Genomic DNA, 22,426 nt, shown 5'->3' on the forward strand with positions numbered 1-22,426 from the left:
CTCTCTCTCTCTCTGATTCATTAGTTACTGTTCCCAGCTGTGATTACCTCATTTAACACCAAACATGGCTACAATCAGGAAAACAAGCCTTTCCTTCTAAGACCCAGTTAGCCAATATCCCATCTTGATGATCAGTGACACCAAAGCTTGGAGATGCTAAGAATTTTACTCAGGGGAAGGAATAGTTGGCAGTGACGTAACTTTCTCCAGTTAGTGACTGCAGTTGAAAGTGTGAATTGACCTGCAGCAAACAGTTTCTGGAATATTTTCATTGGTGCTCTGTTTTCAGACTAGGTAGTGGAAAAGGTCATGATGATCTCCAAGGATTTGGGTTTGGAGACCTTTTCAAGTATGTATACAAAGGAAAATGGGATCAGTTGAGAAGAGATGACTCCTTTCAATTCTGATCGATTTGTTTGTATGTTCAATGTTAATGTGACTGTAGTGCCTTACCTCTTCAGGTTCAGCTGTGTGTTTAATCTGGGCTGCAGTGTTTTTCCCTTAGTGGTGTAAGAAGGATGCTAATCTCACACAGTGTTAAATCAATAAGACTCGGCGTGGCATTAGCGATAATGACACTAAATGACTGACTGGATATTCCCTGTTAGATATCTATGAACAAAGAACGATTGGAAGAAATGTACACTCTAAATGTTAGTTCAGGAAGACCCAAAGGGGTTTAACGACCAATGAAGTATTTTTGAAGTTTTGTCACTCTTTTGTAGTTGAAACTTTATTGCTGGAACAGCACAGCAGGTCAGGCAGCATCCAGGGAACAGGAGATTCGACGTTTCGGGCACAGGCCCTTCTTCAGGAATCCTGATTCCTGAAGAAGGGCCTGTGCCCGGGACGTCGGATCTCCTCATTCCTGAAGAAGGGCCTGTGCCCGAAACGTCGAATCTCCTGTTCCCTGGATGCTGCCTGACCTGCTGTGCTGTTCCAGCAATAAAGTTTCAACTTTGATCTCCAGCATCTGCAGACCTCACTTTCTCCTCACTCTTTTGTAGGCAAACATCTCTCATTTTCACAGGGTAAGATCCCACACATGGCAGTCTGTGATAACCAGGGTAAAAGCTTTGCCCTGGGCTGGTTACTAATTAAGAATACTGTAGTGGGGTAAAAATGCTTGCTCTCTGAAAGAGAGAGATCTTCCCGGCTCCCCCCTCTCGACTACTGTGCCTCCTTTATCCTGTGGCTCCTTTATCCCAGGTGATTTCAAACTATACCTCAACTTTTCAGACCATACCCCCTTCCTCTGTGTTCGCTGTCCTTCAGATGTCTATCCAGGTACAGTTGTATCTTCTCACTTGGCTTCTCTATTCCCATTGCAAGTGAATCTATATACATACTTTGTATTGCTCTTCTCCCTTCTCTCTGTCTTAGTTCACTTGTAAAACTCAGTGATGGTATCAGATTCTGAGCTTGAGCCATCAGCTGTTCACCGTGCTGTTTCGAAGCCATCAATTTGCTCATCGCAGTCTTGTATCCATCTTTGTTGCCCCCAAACTTCGAAACGTCATTCCTCTTGTCCCACCTTGACCATTTCCCCCGAGTATGGCCTCCACCTCTGCTCCCTTAAATCCACAGAAGTGGGCTCGGGCCTGCATAGCAGACAAGCCATGTGTCATTTAGCCATTCCTCACCAAATCTGGCTGAGCCACATGCGTGGAGAAAGCCAGTTCCAAAAACGTACGACCCAGATGGCCTCCTTCTTCAAGGACCGCAATTTCCCCCCCGACGTGGTCGACGATGCCCTCCACCGCATCTCTTCCACTTCCCGCTCCTCCGCCCTTGAGCCCCGCCCCTCCAAACCCCACCAGGACAGAACCCCACTGGCCCTCACCTACCACCCCACCAATCTCCATGTACAGCGCATCATCCACCGTCACTTCCGCCACCTCCAAACAGACCCCAGCACCAAGGATATATTTCCCTCCCCTCCCCTACCAGCCTTCCGTACAGACCACTCCCTCCGCCACTCCCTTGTCAGATCCACACCAGCTACCGACCCAACCTCCACTCCCGGCACCTTCCCTTGCAACCGCAGGAGGTGCAACACTTGCGCCCACACCTCCCCCCTCACTTCTCTCCAAGGCCCCAAAGGAAACTTCCATATCCGCCACAGATTCACCTGCACCTCCACCCACATCATCTACTGCATCCGCTGCAGCCGGTGTGGCCTCCTCTATATTGGCGAGACAGGCCGCCTACTTGCGGAGCGATTCAGAGAGCACCTCTGGGCCACCCGGACGAACCAACCCAACCAACCTGTAGCACAGCATCTCAACTCCCCCTCCCACTCCACCGAGGATATGCAGGTCATTGGACTCATCCACCGCCAAACCACAACAACCCGACGGTCGGAGGAGGAGCATCTTATCTTCCGACTGGGAACCCTCCAACCACAGGGGATGAACTTGGACTTCACCAGTTTCTTCATCCCCCCCTCCCCCCACCTTGTCTCAGCCGAATCCCTCCAGCCCGGCACCGCCTTCCTGACCTGCAGTCTTCTTCTTGACCTCTCCGCCTCCATCCTACTCCGACCTATCACCCTCACCTTGACCTCTTTCCACCTATCACATTTCCGACGCCCCTCCCCCAGGTCCCTCCTCCCTACCTTTTATCTTAGCCTGCTGGACACACTTTCCTCATTCCTGAAGAAGGGCTTATGCCCGAAACGTCGATTCTCCTGTTCCCTGGATGCTGCCTGACCTGCGCTTTTCCAGCAACACATTTTCAGCTCTGAGCCACATGCGTGCCTCTTCCAAGACTGCTCGCTGATCCTGTGATGCAAAGATAAAAGATTCAAAGTACCAGGATTAACTCAAGATCTCAGAGGTGTGTAGCATTGACCACAATGTGATTTAAATATTTTATATCCATTTTGAAAGGGAGATGCCTGTGTCTATGATTAATGTTTCAGACTGTGTTACACTGGCTGACTAGGCTCAGCGACAGGCCAATTTGATTAAATCCCTGAATACTCTAATTATCTAATTCAAGTTAAATAGAGAGAGCCTGGCAGACATTTAAGGCGATATTCTAAAAGGAAGGCACTTTGGCATTGTGGTTAGCACTGTTGCCTCACAGCGCACAATCCCGGGCAACTGTCTGTGTGGAGTTTGCACATTCTCCCTGTGTCTGCATGAGTTTTCTCCCATAATCCAAAGATGTGCAGTTAGGTGAATTGGCCATGCTAAATTGCCTGTGGAGGTTAGGTGCATTAGTCAGGGCTTAAATATAGGCTAATGGGATTGGGGAAATGGGTCTGGGTGGGTTAGTCTTTGGAGGGTCGGTGTGGGTGTGTTGGGCCGAATGTTCTGTTTCCACACTGCAGGGGTTCTAAGAAGGACCCACCATCCATAGCTAATGAAGCTAGGAAAAGTGTCAAAGCTGAGGGAAAAACCATAATTGTACAAGGGTGATTAGTCAGAATATTTAAAAAAAGGCAGAGAATGACTAAAAGTCTATTACAAAGATGTTAGTATTTGACAGGTAGCTAGTGAGAAATGTAAAAATAGCAAGTGTAGCAATACAGGTGTCTGGAAAGAAAAGAGAAGTGAAATAAGTGTTGGTCCTTTAGTGAATGAGAATGGGGAGCTAATAGTAGATGATAAGAAAATGGCTGATGAAATGAACAAGTATTTTACTCTGTCCTCACCATGGAGGATGCAAAACACATTCCAGTAATAGCTGTAAGTCTGGAGGTGGAAGAGAGACAGGAAATTAGCAAAATTATAGTCGCAAAGTGCCACTTCACAAGCTTGAGCTGACAAGTTTCTGGGTCCAAATGGGCTTCATCCGAGAATCATTAAAGAGGTTGCGATAATGAGGTAGTTGATGAGTTGGTATTTTCTTCCAAAATTTCCAAGATTTAAGAAAGCTACTATCTGATTGGAAAGTAGAAACCTACATTCAAGACAAGAAGGAGGCAGAAAACACAAAGCTAAAGGCCAGTTAGCTTGACATTTTGACATGGGCAAGGTGTTAAAGATTACAGTCATGCAGTTAGAAAACCTCAAGGTAATTGGGAAGAGTCAGCAAGCTTTTGCCAAAGAAAAATGATGTTTAACCAATGTATTAGAGTTCTTTGATGGAGTAATAGTGCTGTGGATAAAGGGGGGCCTGCAGAAGAACTGTACTTGGGGGAGCAGCAATGGCTAAATTTGGTGTCTGTGCTCTGCAAGGGAGGTGTAAAAAGTGGGGGAATGCAATAGCTACAAGGGTTTCAATTGGAAGGGGAATAGGCAGGCATTTATATTGCCACAAATGAGATCCCAGAATAATATGTTGCCTCCCTGGTGTTATGGGTATCAATGTCTGAGTGGCTACATAGTGGGGGAGGGTGAACAGCCAGTGGTCATGGTACACTTGGGTTTAAAAAAAAGGGCCAGATCTTAAATGCAGAATATAGGGTTGCAGAAGTAAGTTTAAAATTGGGACTCAAAGGTAGTGATTTCAGGATTATGCCAGTGCCAGAAACTAGTCGGAGTAGAAATAGCAGAATATATCCGATTGAAGATGTGGCTGGTAATGGAGGGGGCGTGGGGGGGCTGCTTCAGATTCCTGGGACAGTGGGAAAGGTTCTGGGGGCGGTACAACCAGTACAAACTGGCCAAGATACATCTGGGCAGAACTAGGACTGATGTCCTAGGGTAAGTGTTTGGTCGGTTGAGGAGGCCTGAAACTAAAATGGCAGGGGATGGGAACCTATGCAAGGTGTCAGAGGGAGGACAGTCAAGGACTAGAATAAAAAAAAGAGGGGGGGAGTAAGAAAAGTGAAAGGCAGAGGAATCTTGGACCAGGATCAAATAGGACGACAGTCAAAATACTTGTCCTGTTCCCATTAATGTTAAAAAGACCAGCTTTAAGGCTTTATGGCTTAATGTGTGGAGCATTCATAATAAAGCAAATTAATCGTGCACATGATGTAAATGCATGTGATATAATCAGAATTATGGAGACATGGCTGCAGGGTGACTGGGGTATTCAATATTCAGGAAGGACAGCGAAAAAGGAAAAGGCATTGGAAGTGTACTGCTGGTTAAAGAGAATTAGTTCTGACAGTGTGGAATTTGGGCAGAGCTGAGAGACACCAAAGGGTAAAAAACAAACATGAGTAGGGACTGTATATAGACACCCAAACTGTAATAGTGACGTTAGGAATGGCATACTCGGGAGATTAGAAACACATGCAATAAAGCAACAACTCTAATTATGGATGATTTAATCTGCATCAAGATTGAGCAAAACAAATTAGTAGCAATAATGTATGGGATGATTTCCTGGAATATGTATATTTTTTGGACCAATACATTGAGGAACTGAGTGTTGCTAATGAGAAAGAAATAATTGGCAGTCTAGTTATGCAAGGCCCATTGAGATGAGTGACCATAATATGATAGCATTCCTCACAAAGGTGATGTAATTGATCCTGAGATTAGGGTCCGCAATCTAAATGGAGGAAGTAATGATATGAGACTGTGATAGATGCGGAACTTTTACTGAAAGGGTTGACTGTGGAAGGGCATAGTGGAACTGTAACAATTATTAGCCAATTAGCCTTACATCCTGTTAGATGCAAAAGTAAAAATGGAAAAATTACCAAATCCCTAGTTTACACGGGAGAGTAGAGGTATGCAAATGGCCAGAAATAAGCAACAGACCTCTGGCATGGTGGTGCAGAAAGGGATTGATAATGAGAGGGAAAATGGCATACAAGGGTAAACTTGTGGGGAATAAAAACTGAAGTCAAAACTTCTATGGATTATGAAGACAAGTTAGGTTCCTTCCAGTCAAAAGCAGAGGAATTTGTAATGGGGGACAAAGAATTGGCTGACCATCTAAGTACATTGTTTGGTTGCTTTCACAAAAGAGGGCATATCATAAATGTCAAGGAACCGGAGGTTTAGTGAGACTGAGGGACGAAAGGAAATCTATTCCAGGAATCCCCAGATTACCAATGGGTTCTGTTCTCACGTTACCTTGTAAGTAATTCAGAACACAACACAGTATAATATAAAATACCTACTTGTGAGAGCAAATGTTTGGATCTTTAATATTAGCGCACCCCTACATAGGATCTCCTTTGTACATATGCATTTATAAACTGTTAATGGGAAGTGGTGTTGGAAAAATAAATGGGATAAATGCCCAATAAATCGTCAGGGCCTAATGACCTACATTCCAGAGTACTTAAAGAAGTGATCCTATAAATAGTGGATACATTGGTCATCTTTGAACATTTTACAGACTCTGGAATTCCTATGGATTGGAGGATAGCTAATGTAACCCCACTATTTAAAAAGAAAGACAGAAAAATGGGAAATATAGACCAGTTAGTCTGACATCGGTCATAGACTATCCATTGTAAAAGATTTAATAGCTGAGCACTTGGAAAACAGGGACAGGTTTAGACAGAGTCAGCATGAATTAGCAAAATGGAAATCATGCTTCACAAATCTATTGGAATTCTTCGAGGATACAACTCATGGAGTTGGAGGGGGACTGCCATGGAATGTGGTTCATTTAGATTTTTGATAAGTCCTGGATAAGAGATTAGTGTGTAAAATTAAAGCCATACGATTGAGGACAGTGTATTGACATTAGGTTGGCAGACAGAAGGAATAGACAGCTCATTTTCTGAATGGCAGGCAGTGACCAATAGAGTACTGCAGGGGTCAGTGTTAGGAACCTGCTATTCACAGTGAATGATTTAGCAAGGGAACTAAATGTAATATCTAAGTTTGCACATGACACAAAGCTGGGTGGGAGGATGAGCTGTGAGGTGGATGCAGAGATGCCTCAGTATGATTTGAGCAGGCTGGGTGGCCAAATGCATGTCTGGTGCAGTATAATGTTGATAAATGTGAGGTTATCCATTTTTATTTTTAGCCAAAACAGGAAAGCTTTCAATTTAGATAGTAGAATGTGCAATGCGACCTGGATGTCCTTGTACACCAGTCAGTGAAAGTAAACATGCACGTGCAGCAGGTGGTGAAGAAGGTAAATGGTATGTTGGCCTTCATAGTGAGAAGATTCAAGTGCAGGAGTAAGGATGTCTTGTTATCTGAGGAAGGATGTTCTGGCTGCAGAGGAACTGCAGTGGAGGCTCACCAGACTGATCCCTGGGAGACAGGATTGACATAAAAGGAGAAGTTGAATTGGTGAGGATTATATTCACTGGAGTTCAGAATAATGAAGGGGGACCCTCATTTTAATAAAAAAAAAACCCTATAAAGTTCTGATAGGACTAGACATGAAGCCAGGTCGACTCAGGAGGGATGTTCCTAATGACCGGGGAATCCAGAACCCAGGGTCACAGTATAAGGATTCAAGGTAAACCATTTAGGACTGAGATGAGAAATTTCTTCAGCCAGAGAATGGTGGGCCTGTGGAATTCACTCCCCCAGAAAGCAGTCACGATTGTTTGATTTCAAGAAGGAGTTGGATACAGCACTTGGGGCTAAAGGGATAAAAGGAAATGGAGGGGGAGAAACAGGAAACAGCCTAGTAAGTTTGATAATCAGCCATGAGCGTATGTTGGATGTATTAGAATGTATGAAGTTGGATAAATCTCCTGGGTCTGACCCAGATATATCCAAGAACACTGCAAGAGGCGAGAGAAGAAATCGCAGGAGCCCTAGCTGATATCTTTTCATCATTTGTTAGCCACGGGTGAGGTCCCGGAAGGCTGGAGGGTAATGAATGTTGTGCCATTATTCAGGAAGGGCTGCAAAGAAAAGCCTGGGATCTATATACCAGTAAGTTTAACATCTGTGGTGGGTAAGTTACTTGAGAAGATTCTGAGGGATGAGAGAAACTTGGATTTGGAAAGATGGTTTGATTAGGAATAGTCAGCCTGGCTTTGTGAGTGAGAAATCATGCCTCACAAATTTGTTAGAGTTCTTTGAAGTAGCCAGAAAGGCTGACTATGGCAGTAGTCATAGTCTATATGGTTTTCAGTAAGGCCGTTGACAAGATTCCACATGATAGGAAGTTTAGATCACATGGAATCAGGGCGAGCTGGCAAATTGGATGCAAACTTGGCTTGGTGGTAAGAGGCAGAGGGTAATAGGAGAAAAATGCATGTTAGACTGGAGGCCTGTGACTAGTGGAGTGCCTTGGGCTTACTGCTGCACCCATTACTGTTTGTTATCAATGATTTGAATGAGAATGTACAAGGCGTGATTAGTCAGTTTGCTGATGACACTAAAATAGGCGGCATCGTGGACAGTGAGGAAGGTTATCAGAAATTCTAGCGGGACCTTGATCAACTGATGAAGTGGGATGAGAAATGGGGTTTAATATAGATAAATGTGAGGTCTTGCATTTTGGAAAGTCAAATCAAGGTAGCAGTTTCATGGTAAGTGGTAGGGCCTGAAGGAGGGATCTTGGAGTTCAGGTTCACCGTTCTCTGAAAGTGGAGTCACAGGTAGACAGGACAGTGCAGAAGGCTTTTGGCACACTGGCCTTCATCAGTCAGGGCACTGAGTACAGAAGTTACGTTGCAGTTGTACAGGATGTTGGTGAGGCCAAACTTGGAGTATTGTGTGCTGTTTTGGTCACCTTGTTGCAGGAAGGATGTTATTAAACTGGAAAGAGTGCAGAAGAAATTTGCAAGGATGTTGCCTAGACTCAATGGTTCAAGTTATGGGGGAGATTGGGCAAACTAGAACTTTGCTCTTTAGAGCGTAGGAGACTCTGGGGGTGGGGGGGGGGGGGTTTAAAGAAGTGTATAAGATGAGAGGCATGGTTGGGTGAATGCACTCAGTCTTTATCCCAGAGTTGGGGAATTGAGGACCAGAGGGCATCAGTTAGAGGTTTTCTTTAAGATTAAAAGGGAACCTGAGGGGCAGCTTTTACAGAGGGTGGCTCGCATATGAAATAAGCTGCCAGCAGAAGTGGTCGAGACAGGTACATTAACAACATTTAAAAGGCATTTGGATAAATACATGAAGGATTAGAAGGAGATGGGCCAAGTGCAGGGAAATGGGGTTAGCGTGGAGGGACATTTTGATTGGCACGGACCAATCTGGGCTGAATGGCCTCTTTCTGTGCTGTAAGAGTCTATGACTTGGTGGAGGATTGTTTTTCAGACTGGAGGCCTGTGACCAGTGGAGTGCCACAAGGATCGGTGCTGGGTCCTCTACTTTTTGTCATTTACATAAATGATTTGGATGCGAGCATAAGAGGTACAGTAAGTTTGCAGATGACACCAAAATTGGTGGTGCAGTGGACAGTGGAGAGGGTTACCTCAGATTACAACAGGATCTTGATCAGATGGGCCAATGGGCTGAGAAGTGGCAGATGGAGTTTAATTCAGGTAAATGCGAGGTGCTGCATTTTGAGAAAGCAAATCTTAGCAGGACTTATACACTTAATGGTAAGGTCCTAAGGAGTGTTGCTGAACAAAGAGTCCTTGGAGTGCAGGTTCATAGCTCCTTGAAAATGGAGTCGCAGGTATATAGGATAGTGAAGAAGACGTTTGGTATGCTTTCCTTTATCGGTCAGAGTACCAAGTACAGGAGTTGGGAGGTCATGTTGCAGCTGTACAGGACATTGGTTAGGCCACTGTTGGAATATTGCGTGCAATTCTGGTCTCCTTCCTGTTGGGAAGATGTTGTGAAACTTGAAAGGGTTCAGAAAAGATTTACAAGGATGTTGCCAGGGTGGGAGGTTGCTATAGGGGGAGGTTGAACAGTCTGGGGCTGTTTTCCCTGGAGCGTCGGAGGCTGAGGGATTTACAAAACTATGAGGGGCATGGATAGGATCAATAGGTAAAGTCCTTTCCCTGGGGTCAGGGAGTCCAGAACTAGAGGGTATAGGTTTAGGGTGAGAGGGGAAAGATATAAAAGAGACCTAAGGGGCAACCTTTTCACACAGAGGGTGGTACATGTATGGAACGAGCTGCCAGAGGAAGTGATGGAGGCTAGTACAATTGCAAAATTTAAGAGGCATTTGGATGGGTATATGAATAGGAAGGGTTTGGAGGATTATGGGCTGGGTGCTGGCAGGTGGGGCAAGATTGGGTTGGGATATCTGGTTGGCATGGACGGGTTGGACCGAAGGGTCTGTTTCCATGCTGTACATCTCTATGACTCTGACTCCTCTTCATCACAGCATTTCCAAATTTCTTATCTTTTTTTCTTAAAATGTCCCACTTTTTTATTCCTGCCACCAAAGTGAGTGAAATCAGTTCACGCATTATATATGCTGCATCTGTCTCTGTGACCATTCATTTTGCCCATCTGTTACACTCTGAAGCCTCATTCTGTCCTGTTGTCCTCACAGCTTACGTTCCCTCTATGCATTGTATTATCAGCAAACTTGCATTGCTCGGTCCCTTTTATCTCAACCATTAATGTAGATCGTGAATAGCTGAGGCCCCATCACTGATCCTTTCAGAACTCCTAACATTCAGTCTTTCAACTTGGGAATACTCCGTTTAATCTTGACTCTCTGCCTCCTGTTAAGCAATCCTCTATCCGTATTTCTCATCCCGAATTCCATTACTTTGTCTATGAACCTTTGAATGGCACATTTTGGGAGTCCGGGTATATAATATGTTCTGGTTCCCTCTCTTCTGTCTTCATCAGGCATTATCATACTGAGTAGCAGAGCACGCTTGAGGGGTCAAATGGCCTACTCCTATCTTCTATCTTTGTATCCTCCTAAGTTAAATTATTTTCCTTTGGCCTCATTTCTTATCATCTGAAAATATATCCAGTTCTACATGGGTTCTGACAATACCTAGCTCTAACATGTCGCCACCTCTCCTAAATCCTTTTAATACCATTTTTTAATCTCTCTGCTGAGCTAGCATCCAATCCTGAATGAGCAGAAATATCCTCCAACCAAATATTGGGAAGACTGAAAGCAATGCACTTTGTGCCCATCACAACTACTCCCTAACAAACAACCCTCTTCTTCTACCTGAAAACTATTTAAGCCTGAATCTGACCGTCTGCCATCTCCATATGTGTGTGACCCTCAGCTGAACTCCAGACTATTCAGCTGTCTTTTTGCCAGCACTGTCTGTTTTCCTCCCTCTGCATCATCATCCATCTTCACCCTATCTCTGTTTAGCTACTTAAACCGTTTAGCACTCACTGATCCCCAAAGTTGTTAACAGCTTCTTGGACTGGAAAGGTGTGTGTTGAGACTCTCTTCTGCATCAGAAAATTTCATAACAGGAGCTAAGCTCCGAGAGGATCTTAACATTGAGACTTTGGCCCTCCAAACAGATGCCCCAGAGGACAGCATTTCTGATGTTTGAGAGAAAGACTGTGCAGGGAGCACTGGTTTGCTGTGTTTGCCTCCTTGTCCTTTGAATATTTGTTGTCTCCCGTATTACTCACTGGATTGCTTAGATCCTTTTTCTTTCTATCTGTCATGGGATGTCACAGAAAAGGCCAGCTCTTATTCCCCATCCCTAACTGCTCTGTTTCAGAATGTAGTTCAGGGTCAACCTGTGGGTGTGGAGTCAAGTGTAGGTCAGACTGGATAAGGATGGCAGATTTCATTTTGTAAAGGACAAAACGTCACCCTGATGGGCTCGTTAACAATCGATGCTTGTTGCTATGGTCACCGTTACTGTGGAGAACTGCCAAGTTCCACATTGATTCATGACGTTGAAGTTTCACCATCTGCTGCGCTGGGATTTGAACCCATTTCTCCAGAGTATTCGCCTGGGCCTCTCGCATTACCACTCCCCTTCCCCCTCGCCCCATGTGATCAGAAGAATGGCAAACATCAGACCTCTGTTGAGGGTGTCACGTCCTGATCCATCACCGCCATGTGGATCGTGCCACAGAGACAAACACGAGCCAGTTGTGAAACCGGGTGAGCTCCACTGTGCCCCCTCAGCCTGGGGAATCGAAGCTGAAGTTGCAGTCTGAAAATATGGTCACCCATTCTCCAGCCAGGGAGATGGGCCCACAAACTCTTCCTCTTCCATGAAGCCTTCAGTGTTTGAAATCAACCTCAGTTGACTTGGTTCTGTGATTGACCGAGTATCACCTTGTGTGGTTAAGGATTTTTTTATCCAAGTATTTTCAGGGTGGTGCTCGGGTATAAATAAGAAAACAGACAGCTCATATTGGCTCGTACACAAGTCAACTTTCTATCTTGATCAGAACCATTTCAGTTGTTCACTGCAATCGCAATTTTCTCTTTGGATGAATTGTAGCCTGCTCCTGAGATGAAAGAGGAAGCTGTTGATTTTAAACATTCTTGTAAACTTTTGTTATAGTTGAATATTACAGACTACGCCTCCAAGGTACGAAGTTCACACGTTGTTCTTTTTTCAGAAACAGGTCACCCATATGTTTTCTCAGTACGGTAGTTTGGGAATAGAGCTTAGAGACTGGAGTAATGACTGAAACAGTCTGATATGCCTGAATGTCACCTTTTGAGAACACATAGACTTGCAGAACACAGCAACACTATTGAAGGGAAATAAGCTCACCTCTAATCAGAGATTAACCATTCTTACCTAACTCCTATCATTTAGCCCTCTGTCTCCGCTTGTCAGATGTTGACTGTACCTCAGTTGGTATCATTCTTGTCTCGATCAAAAGCTGAAAGGTTGAGTTCCGCTCTACAAAGTTTGAGCGCGAACCTAAAGACTTCATTCTTGGAGGTTATGGCTTTGGGATGAGCCATTTAAACTGTGCTATCTTCGATGGATGCGAGAGATCCAACACTGAAGAAGACCAGGGTAGTTCTCCTCTGTGTCCTGAGCAATTTCAAGAATATCGGATAAAAAGGTCTTTCTGTACACGACTGTCGTAGAGTCATACAGCATGGAAACAAGCCCTTTTGGTTCAACCAGTCCATGCCAACTATAATCCTAAACTAACCTAGTGCCTGGCCTTCACTTGGCCAATATCCCTGCCACCATTTCTTGTTTATAAACGTCTCTAAATGTCTTTTAACTGTCATAACTGAACCTGTATCCACATCCACCACTTTGTTTGGAAGGTCATTCCACACATGAACCACTCTGTGTAAAACAAAGACAAACTGATCTCTGTCTTTGTTAAGTCTTTCACCTCTCACCTTAAAACTTTGCCCCCGAGTCTTGAAATCTGCCTCTCTGAAGATAAGACACCTGCCATTCATCTTCTCTATACCCCTTATGATTTTATAAACCTCTAATAAGATCATCCATCAACCTCCAACGCTGCAGTGGAAAAAAAGCTGCTTCTCTGGTTTCCCTCATTATGGCAGTGCGATGTTTTAAAAAAATGACTTGATAGACTGTATAACATATTGTGACACTAAGCAGTTGTGGAGGGCACCTTTGAAAAGGTGTCTTTTCACCATATTTCCAGACGTTCCAGATAATTCACTTCACAATTCCTAGCTTTGCTGGGTGGAAGATTTCCACCTGGCTTCTCGCAGTTTCTACAAGTTGTAATATTAAAATCAAAAGCCCAAGAGCTCATTATGTGCCTGAGCCCAACTGTGGACATTTAACATGTCAAGATCTCAAGCTGCTTTCTGCTGGAGATGCATGTGCGCTGCTTCAAACAGAAGAGAGTATGAACATCTCTGAGTCACCTTGAAGCACCAATTCACATTCCTTCTCCTTTGATTACTCATGGGATGTGGGCAGCACTTTTGCCCATGAAATTGCCCTAGAAATGTTTGGCTTGTGTGCCTATATTGTAGGGCATTTGAGTCTGGAGTCACATGTAAGCCAGGTCATGTACGGATGCTAGGTTTCCTTTCCTAATGGATGTTACTGAACCAGGTGGATTTTTTTATTGCAGTATGAGACTAGTTTTCAATTCCAGATTTCTTCATTGAATTTAAATTTGATAAGCTGCCATAGTGGGATTTGAGCCCAGGTCTCCAAGATGTTAGACTAGGCAGTGATAATACCACCAGGACATCAGGTAAAAGAAGAAGGTAGATGGGTTACCATCAGGGGATGGAAAGGGGACTGGCAGGTAGTGCAGGGACCCCCCTGTGGCCATTCCCCTCAACAACAAGTATACCGTTTTGAACACTGTTGGGGGGATTCTTGCCCGGTGTAAGCAATGGGGCACAGGTCTCTGGCACAGAGTCTGTCCCTGTTGCTCAGAAGGGAAGGGTGAAGAGGAGCAGAGCATTGGTCATTGGGGGACTCCATCATTAGGAGAACAAATAGGAGGCTCTGTGAGAATGAGAGAGACTCGCGATTGGTTTGTTGCCTCCCAGGTGCCAGGGTCCATGATGTCTCTGATTGTGTTTTCAGAATCCTTGAGGGGGAGGGGGGGAGGAGGGAGGAACCCCAAGTCGTGGTTCATATAGGCATCAACAACGTAGGTAGGAAGAGAGATGGGGATTTAAAACAGAAATTCAGGGAGCTAGGATGGAAGCCTAGAGCTAGAACAAACAGAGTTATGTCTAGTTTGTTGCCCATGTCACATGCCAGCAAATTGAGGAATAGGGAGAGAGAGTAGTTGAACACATGGCTATAGGGATGGTGCAGGTGGTAGGGTTTTGGATACCTGGCTAATTGTGGCTCTTTCTGGGCTAGGTGGGACCTCTATAAACAGGATAGTCTTCACCTGAACCAGACAGGTACCAATACCCTGAGGGAGGCTGTTTGCTAATGCTCTTCGGGTGGGTTTAAATGAATTCAGCAGAGGAATGGGAGCCGAAATTGTCGTTTGAGTATATGGGAGGGGGAGAGTAGTGAAGTCAGAACTAAGATTTCAAGATCACAAGAAGGCACTGACAGCAAAAAACTTGGTTTGCAATGTGTGTACTTCAATGCCAGGAGCATCCGGAATAAGGTGGGTGAACTTGCAGCATAGGTTGGTACCTAAGACTTCGATATTGTGGCCATTTCGGAGACATGGGTTGAACAGGGACAGGAATGGTTATTGCAGGTTGCGGGATTTAGATGTTTCAGTAAGAACACAGAAATGGTAAAAGAGAGGGTGGTGTGGCACTGTTAGTCAAGGACAGTATTACGGTTGCAGAAAAGATGTTTTGAGGACTTGTCTACTGAGGTCATATGGGCTGAGGTTAGAAACAGGAAAAGAGAAGTCACCCTGTTGGGAATTTTCTCCAGGCTTCCGAATAGTTCCAGGGATGTAGAGGATAGCAAAGATGAACCTTGGTAGGAGCGAGAGTGACAGGATAGTTATGGGGTCTTTAACTTTCCAAATATTGACTGGGAATACTATAGTTTGAGTACTTTAGATGGGTCAGTTTTTGTTCAATGTGTGCACGAGGATTTCCTGACACAGTATGTAAATAGGCCAACAAAAGGTGAGGTTACATTGGATTTGGTACTGGGTAATGAACCCAGCCAGGTGTTAGATTTGGAAGTAGGTGAGCCCTTTGGTGATAGTGACCACAATTCGATTATTTTTACTTTAGCGATGGAAAGGAATAGGTATATAACGGAGGGCAAGATTTATAGCTGGGAGAAAGGCAATTACAATGCGATTAGACAAGATTTAGAATGCATGGGATGGGGCAATTGAAATGTGGAGCTTATTCAAGGAACACCTACTGCTTGTCCTTGATAAGTATGTACCTGTCAGGCAGGGAAGAAGTTGTCGAGTGCGAGAGCCATGGTTTACTAAGGAAGTTGAATCTCTCTTCGAGATGATGAAGAAGAAAGCTTATGTTCGGATGAGACATGAAGCTCGGGATACTTGAGAGTTACGGGTTTACCAGAAAAGACCTAAAGAGAGAGCCAGGAAGGGACGTGGGAAGTCATTGGCAGATAGGATCAAGGAAAACCCTGAGACTTTCTATAAACTATATCAGGAATAAAAGAATGACAAGAAGATGATTAGGGCCAATCAAGCATAGTCGTGGAATGTTGTGCGTGGAGTCAGAGGAGATGTGGATGCATTAACTGAATACTTTTCATCAGTATTCATACTAGAAAAAGACGATGTGGTCGAAGAGAATACTGACATACAGGCTACTGGACCAGATGGGATTGAGGTGCATGAGGAGGAGGTGTTAGCAATTCTGGAAAGTGTGAAAATAGCTAAGTCCCCTGGGCCGGATCTGATTTATCCGAGAATTCTCTGGGAGCCAGGGAGGAAATAGCTGAGTCTTTGCTTTGATCTTTAAGTCCTCATTGTCTACAGGAATAGTGCCAGAAGACTGGAGGATAGCAAATGTTATTCCCTGATCAAGAAAGGGAGTAGAGACAATTCTGGAAATTGTAGGCCAGTGAGCCTTACTTCGGTTGTGGGTAAAGTGTTGGAAAGGGTTATAAGAGGGAGGAGTTATAATCATTTAGAAAGGAATAAGTTGATTAGACATAGTCACATGCTTTTGTGAAGGGTCGGTCATGCCTCAACATTATTGAGTTCTTTTGAAAAGGTGACCAAACAGTGGATGAGGATAAAGCGGTTGATGTAGTGTATATCGATTTTTCAAGGAGGAGAAAGTGAGGACTGCAGATGCTGGAGATCAGAGCTTAAAAATGTGTTGCTGGAAAAGCGCAGCAGGTCAGGCAGCATCAAAGGAAAAGGAGAATCAACGTTTCGGGCATGAGCCCTTCTTCAGGAATGAGGAGGGTGTGCGAAGCAGGCTAAGATAAAAGGTAGGGAGGAGGGACTTGAGGGAGGGGCGTTGGGAATGCAATAAGTGGAAGGAGGTTAAGGTGAGGGTGATAGGATGGAGAGGGGGTGGGGGCGGAGAGCTGGAGAAATCCGCATTCATCCCCTGTGGCTGGAGGGTTCCTAGACGGAAGATGAAGCGCTCCTCTTCCAGGCGTCGTGTTGCCATAGTCAGGTGATGGAGGAGGCCAAGGACCTGCATGTCCTTGGCGGAGTGGGAGGGGGAGTTAAAGTGTTCAGCCACGGGGTGGTTGGGTTGGTTGGTGCGGGTGTCCCAGAGGTGTTCTCTGAACCGTTCCGCAAGTAGGCGGCCTGTCTCCCCAATGTATAGGAGGCCACATCGGGTGCAGCGAATCCAATAAATGAAGTGTGTGGAGGTGCAGGTGAATTTGTGGCGGATATGGAAGGATCCCTTGGGGCCTTGGAGGGAGGTGAGGGGGGAGGTGTGGGCGCAAGTTTTGCATTCGCTGCACCCGACGTGGCCTCCTCTATATTGGGGAGACAGGCCGCCTACTTGTGGAACGTTTCAGAGAACACCTCTGGGACACCCGCACCAACCAACCCAACCACCCCGTGGCTGAACACTTTAACTTCCCCTCCCACTCCGCCAAGGACATGCAGATCCTTGGCCTCCTCCATCGCCAGACCATGGCAATACGGCGCCTGGAGGAAGAGCGACTCATCTTCCGCATAGGATCCCTCCAGCCACAGGGGATGAATGCGGATTTCTCCAGCTTCCTCATTTCCCCTCCCCCCACCTTTTCTCAGTCTCAAACCTCAGACTCAGCACCGCCTTCTTGACCTGCAATCTTCTTCCTGACCTCTCCGCCCCCACCCCCTCTCCGGCCTATCACCCTCACCTTAACTTCCTTCCACCTATCGCATTCCCAATGCCCCTCCCCCAAGTCCCTCCTCCCTACCTTTTATCTTAGCCTGCTTAGCACACCCTTCTCATTCCTGAAGAAGGGCTCATGCACGAAACGTCGATTCTCCTGCTCCTTGGATGCTGCCTGACCTGCTGTGCTTTTCCAGCAACACATTTTTAAGTTCTACATCGATTTTCAGTAAAGTGTTTGATAAGGCTCCCCACGGTAGGCGATTGCACAAAGTATGGAGATATGGGATTGAGGGTGATTTAGAGGTTTGGATTAAAAGTTGGCTAGCTGAAAGAAGACATGGCAGTGGATGATGGGAAATATTCATCCTGGAGTTCCGTTACTAGTGTACTGCAAGGATCTGTTTTGGGTCAATTTGTTATTTGTCATTTTTATAAATGACCTGGGTGAGAGCTTTGAAGGATGGCTTAGTAAATTTGGAGATGATGCTAAGGTCTGTAGAGTTGTGGATAGTGACAAAGAATATTGTAGGTTACAGAGAGACTTGGATAAGCTGCAGAGCTGGGCTGAGAGGTGGCAAATGGAGTTTAATGCAAAAAACAAGTGAGGTGATTCACTTTGGAAGGAGTAACAGAAATGCAGAGTACTAGGCTAATGGTAAGATTCTTGGTGGTGTCGATGAGCACAGAGGTCTCTGTGTCTAGGTACATAGATCTTTGAAAGTTGCCACCCAAGTTGATAGGATTGCGAAGAAGGCATACGGTGTGTTAGTTTTGATCGAGGGATTGAGTTTCGGAACCATGAGATCATGCAGCTGTCCAAAACTTCGTGCGACCACATTTGTAGTATTGCATACAGTTCTGGTCACCGCATTATAGGAAGGATTTGGAAGGGGTTCAGAGGAGATTTACTCGGATGTTGCCTGGTATGGAGGGGGAGGTCTTACAAGGAAAGGCAGAGGTAGTTGAGGCTGTTTTCGTTAGAGAGAAGGTGGTTGAGAGGCGACTTAATTGAAACATATAAGATAATCAGAGGGTTAGATAGATTGGACAGTGAGAGACTTTTTCCTCTCATGGTAATGCCGAGCACGAAGGGAACATATCTATCACTCCTCAATTTAAAGCTATAGGTCAGATGTCAGAGGTAGTTACTGCCTGCAACAGTAGTAGATTCACCAACTTTAAGGGCATTTTAAATGGTGATTGGATGGGCATATGGGCGAGAATGGAATAGTGTAGGTTAGATGGGCTTTAGGTTAGTTTCACAGGTCAATACAACATAGAGGGTTGAAGGGCCTGTACTGCGCTGTAATGTTCTAGGTTCTATCTCCACTAATGTTTGCCCAGATTCCAAGTTTCTCCACTACTTTGTTTGTCTTCTAGGTTTCCTGCTTCCGCCATTTGTGGGCGGCACGGTGGCACAGTGGTTAGCACTGCTGCCTCACAGCGCCAGAGACCCAGGTTCAATTCCCGCCTCAGGCGACTGTCTGTGTGGAGTTTGCACATTCTCCCCGTGTCTGCGTGGGTTTCCTCCGGGTGCTCTGGTTTCCTCCCACAGTCCAAAGATGTGCAGATTAGGTGAATTGGCCACGCTAAATTGCCCGTAGTGTTAGGTAGGGGTAAATGTAGGGGTATGGGTGGGTTGCGCTTCGGCAGGTCGGTGTGGACTTGTTGGGCCGAAGGGCCTGTTTCCACACTGTAATCTAATCTAATCTAATCTAATTTCATGTGATTTTGTTTGTTGTTTTTCTTTTCTATCCAGATTTCTGGTATTTGTGTTCTCCTAATATTCTTCACCGTTTCTGACTGATCTTTAAGATCGCTAAAAGCAGATGCTCGGATTGATTGAGAGAATCGATTGCATCTCATGGAGCATGACCTTGAATTGAGAGTTAGGCCATTCAGGGGTGATTTTGGAAGAGTGGAACCAGGGATAGATGGAATTAGGATCTGGATAAACCATGATCTCAATGAATATTGGCATAGCTGACTGACCTGCACTGCTTCGTGTTATTTATTTAGCTGTCAGTTACAGACCTGACCCCACCTTCCCCTTGCTCACTGAGTAAAGCAGCTTCCCCAGCCCCGGTCTTCACTGATTTACTTCCCAGTATCTCTGTGACGATTTGGCTGACTGAGTTGAGCTCTTAACAACATCAGAAGCAACACTGCCACCTGCAGGCTGAGCGTAGTTAACATTCTCCACAACTGGTGGTGACGAGGGCTGTCTGTAGCTTCCACTAACACGCCTTTCTCTACTTCGATCTCTCCAGGTGCCAACGAAAAAGCTGAAGAAATATGAGAAGGAGTATCAAACCCTGAGAGAGCAGCAGGCACATCAGGAAGACCCGATTGACAGATATAAGGTAGGGGAAGTGTCCCGTCGGAGTGAGATTTCTTGAAGCTGTCTTGTGATGAGGAATGGTGTTGGGTGTGCATTGATGCTGGGGGGGGGGTGGGGGGTGGCTTGCTGCTAGAAACCAGCGACTGACTAAATGACAAAGCTTGCACGTCAGCCATTCAGGCCGATTTCTGTGAGGCTGTGCGAAGGGATCTGCTCAGACTACAGTAAGGGGCGGACAGGGCAGCCATGTTTGGGACCACTCTGAGCTATGTGGAGCCTCTAGTCCATGACCATGCATCACACAGGGTTAGTTTTAATTATCACAACCAGGTCAGAGGTGTATTTCCCAGATTCGTTTTCCCCTTCGATCTGGGCTTTTCACCTCATCCAAGCAATCACACGACTCAGTAATTCACGAGGCACTTTTCACTGATAACTCACACATGTCATCTCCTTTTGATGTCCAGGAGGGTTAGCAAGATTAGTTTTCGCTGGCCAGTTCTTTGCAGGCTTGGTTACTCACTTCTTCCTAGCACCATGGCACTGTGTCACAGGGGCTAGAATATAGCAGAGCATGCAGGTCCAGACCAGCAGAACCAGGCGTCTCAAACTAAATCTACAGAAGCGTGACTTGAGTGAGTGGTCAATGCAAGGAGCCCACTCCCTGGGTGAAGCAATTACTACTTGTACATTCAAGAACAGCTGAGATTTCATTCAGAAGAGAGACATTTCAGCCATATCGTGAGATCTGATGTGGCAAGGGACATTTTCCAATCAGTCTGTTCTTGTTACTTACCCTCTAAAGCAGGTAGGTCCTGATTCCAGATCTCCAGGTCCAGGAGGTAGGAACACTGCCACTGTGCCACAAGGGACCTTAAATGCTGGGGAAGTAAACTTGGAGCCTGTAGTTTCCAAAGCTGTCCACCACTCAGATGTTTCGCCTCCCGTCTCGGTCTGTTGTAGACTAAGCAATGAGCGATTTGTTTTGTCAAACATAACCAGCATCATGGCTGAGTGAAGCCCATTGGACTCATCTTGGTACCACCCTTGGGGAAATTACAAGGAAAAGACCTCTCTGTTAGTGGGAGTAAGATATCCAGTTGCCATAGGTGTGTACAAAAAACTTCCTGTCCGGCCTCTGCAACTTCTGCCGAAACCTGACTTCAGGTTTCTCCAATGGTCCTGAGTCAAAACATGTGGTGCTGGAAAAGCACAGCTGGTCAGGTAGCATCTGAGGGCAGCAGGAAAGTTGACGTTTCAAGCATAAACTCTTCCTCAGGAATATGATGAGGAACATGATCAGGAAGAGATGCTCAAAACGTCAGCTGTCTTGCTCCTCGGATGCTGCCTGACCTGCTGTGCTTTTCCAGCACCACACTTTTCTTTTGACTCTGACCTCAAGCATCTGCTTTCTCCTTCTCCAAAGGGATTGAGTCTAGTTAGGAAGAAATTAACCACCCTGAAACCATCTGGTTCAGATTGTATTCGTTTCCTTTTTTAAAAAAAAACAAATTTACTGGCATGTAAAACAAAGAGGACCCTATTTCTGTAACAACTTTCACAATCTTGTAATGCTCTGAAGGATGTTATGACCAATTTGATATTGTTTGTGTGGTGGCTGGAATGTGAGAAACCACCACTAATTTGTCAGGCGAGTTATTTTAGGACAGTAAGAATCGTCAGGTTTGCCAACACATAGAGAGAGAGAGAGAGAAAGGAAGAGATTTATGGTTTCAAGGTGTTGCCTTTTCAATAAAACATCATTGAACCCAAGACATTCACTCCCTTTCTCCAGCATCTTGTTTTTTTCTTAAATTAGATTCCCTACAGTGTGGAAACAGGCCCTTTAGCCCATCCAGTCCACACCGACGCTCCGAAGAGTAACCCACCCAGACCCATTTCCCTCTGACAACACTGTGGGCAATTTAGCCTGGCCAATTCGCCTGACCTGCACATCTTTGGACTGTGGGAGAAAACCCACGCAGACACTGGGAGAATGTGCAAACTCCACACGGACAGTCACCTACTGGAATCGAACCTGGGACCCTGGTGCTGTGAGACAGCAGTGCAAACCACTGAGCCACCGTGCCGCCCTATAAGATCTGCAGTATTTGCTTTTGTATCTGTTTTAATGCCATTGGTTATAAGAGAAATATTGACCTGTACCCTGGACAGATCGACCCTTAGACAATGACAAAGCCTTGAGAGGACAGTAGTTCAGCCGATCATCCAGCAGATGGCATTCCAGCCTAGGATAGTGCTCCAGTGTATGGAGTGGGGCTTGAAGGTGCTACCACTGAGTCTCTCTATTCTTTCCTGGGATGCAGGTATTACTGCAATGACCAGTACAGTATTTGTTCTTCATCCCTAGCAGCCTGGAACTGAGTGGATTGCATGGCCTTTGCAAATGACAGACAAGGGTAGGTCTGGAGTCCTCGTAGACTCAGAATCGACAACAGGTCTACAAGAACAAGTCCCTTCGACCCAATGCGCCTGAGCCAGTCAAAAACACCCACCTACCTTCTAATCCTACTTCCCAGCACTTGGCCCATAGCCTTGCATGCCTTGTCACCACAAGTGTATGTCTAAATACTACTTCAGTGTGGTGAGGGCTTTTGCCTCCAAACACTTGCAGGCAGTGAGTTCCAGATTCCCACTACT

General features: G+C 45.5%; 1 protein-coding gene across 7 annotated transcripts in view; it reads left to right on the top strand.

Moving 5' to 3' along the window:
* LOC122554666 (rab GTPase-activating protein 1-like) overlaps positions 1-22,426 on the top strand; it is a 126,279-nt gene that overhangs the window by 91,058 nt on the left and 12,795 nt on the right. For all 7 annotated transcript variants that reach the window (XM_043700024.1, XM_043700031.1, XM_043700028.1 and 4 more), the window contains one exon: positions 19,695-19,787. In XM_043700024.1, coding sequence (XP_043555959.1) covers positions 19,695-19,787 — 93 coding nt within the window. The remainder of the gene's footprint in view (positions 1-19,694; positions 19,788-22,426) is intronic.

The sequence above is a fragment of the Chiloscyllium plagiosum genome, chromosome 11, assembly GCF_004010195.1.
Source record: "Chiloscyllium plagiosum isolate BGI_BamShark_2017 chromosome 11, ASM401019v2, whole genome shotgun sequence".
Classification (NCBI taxonomy): Eukaryota; Metazoa; Chordata; class Chondrichthyes; order Orectolobiformes; family Hemiscylliidae; genus Chiloscyllium; species Chiloscyllium plagiosum.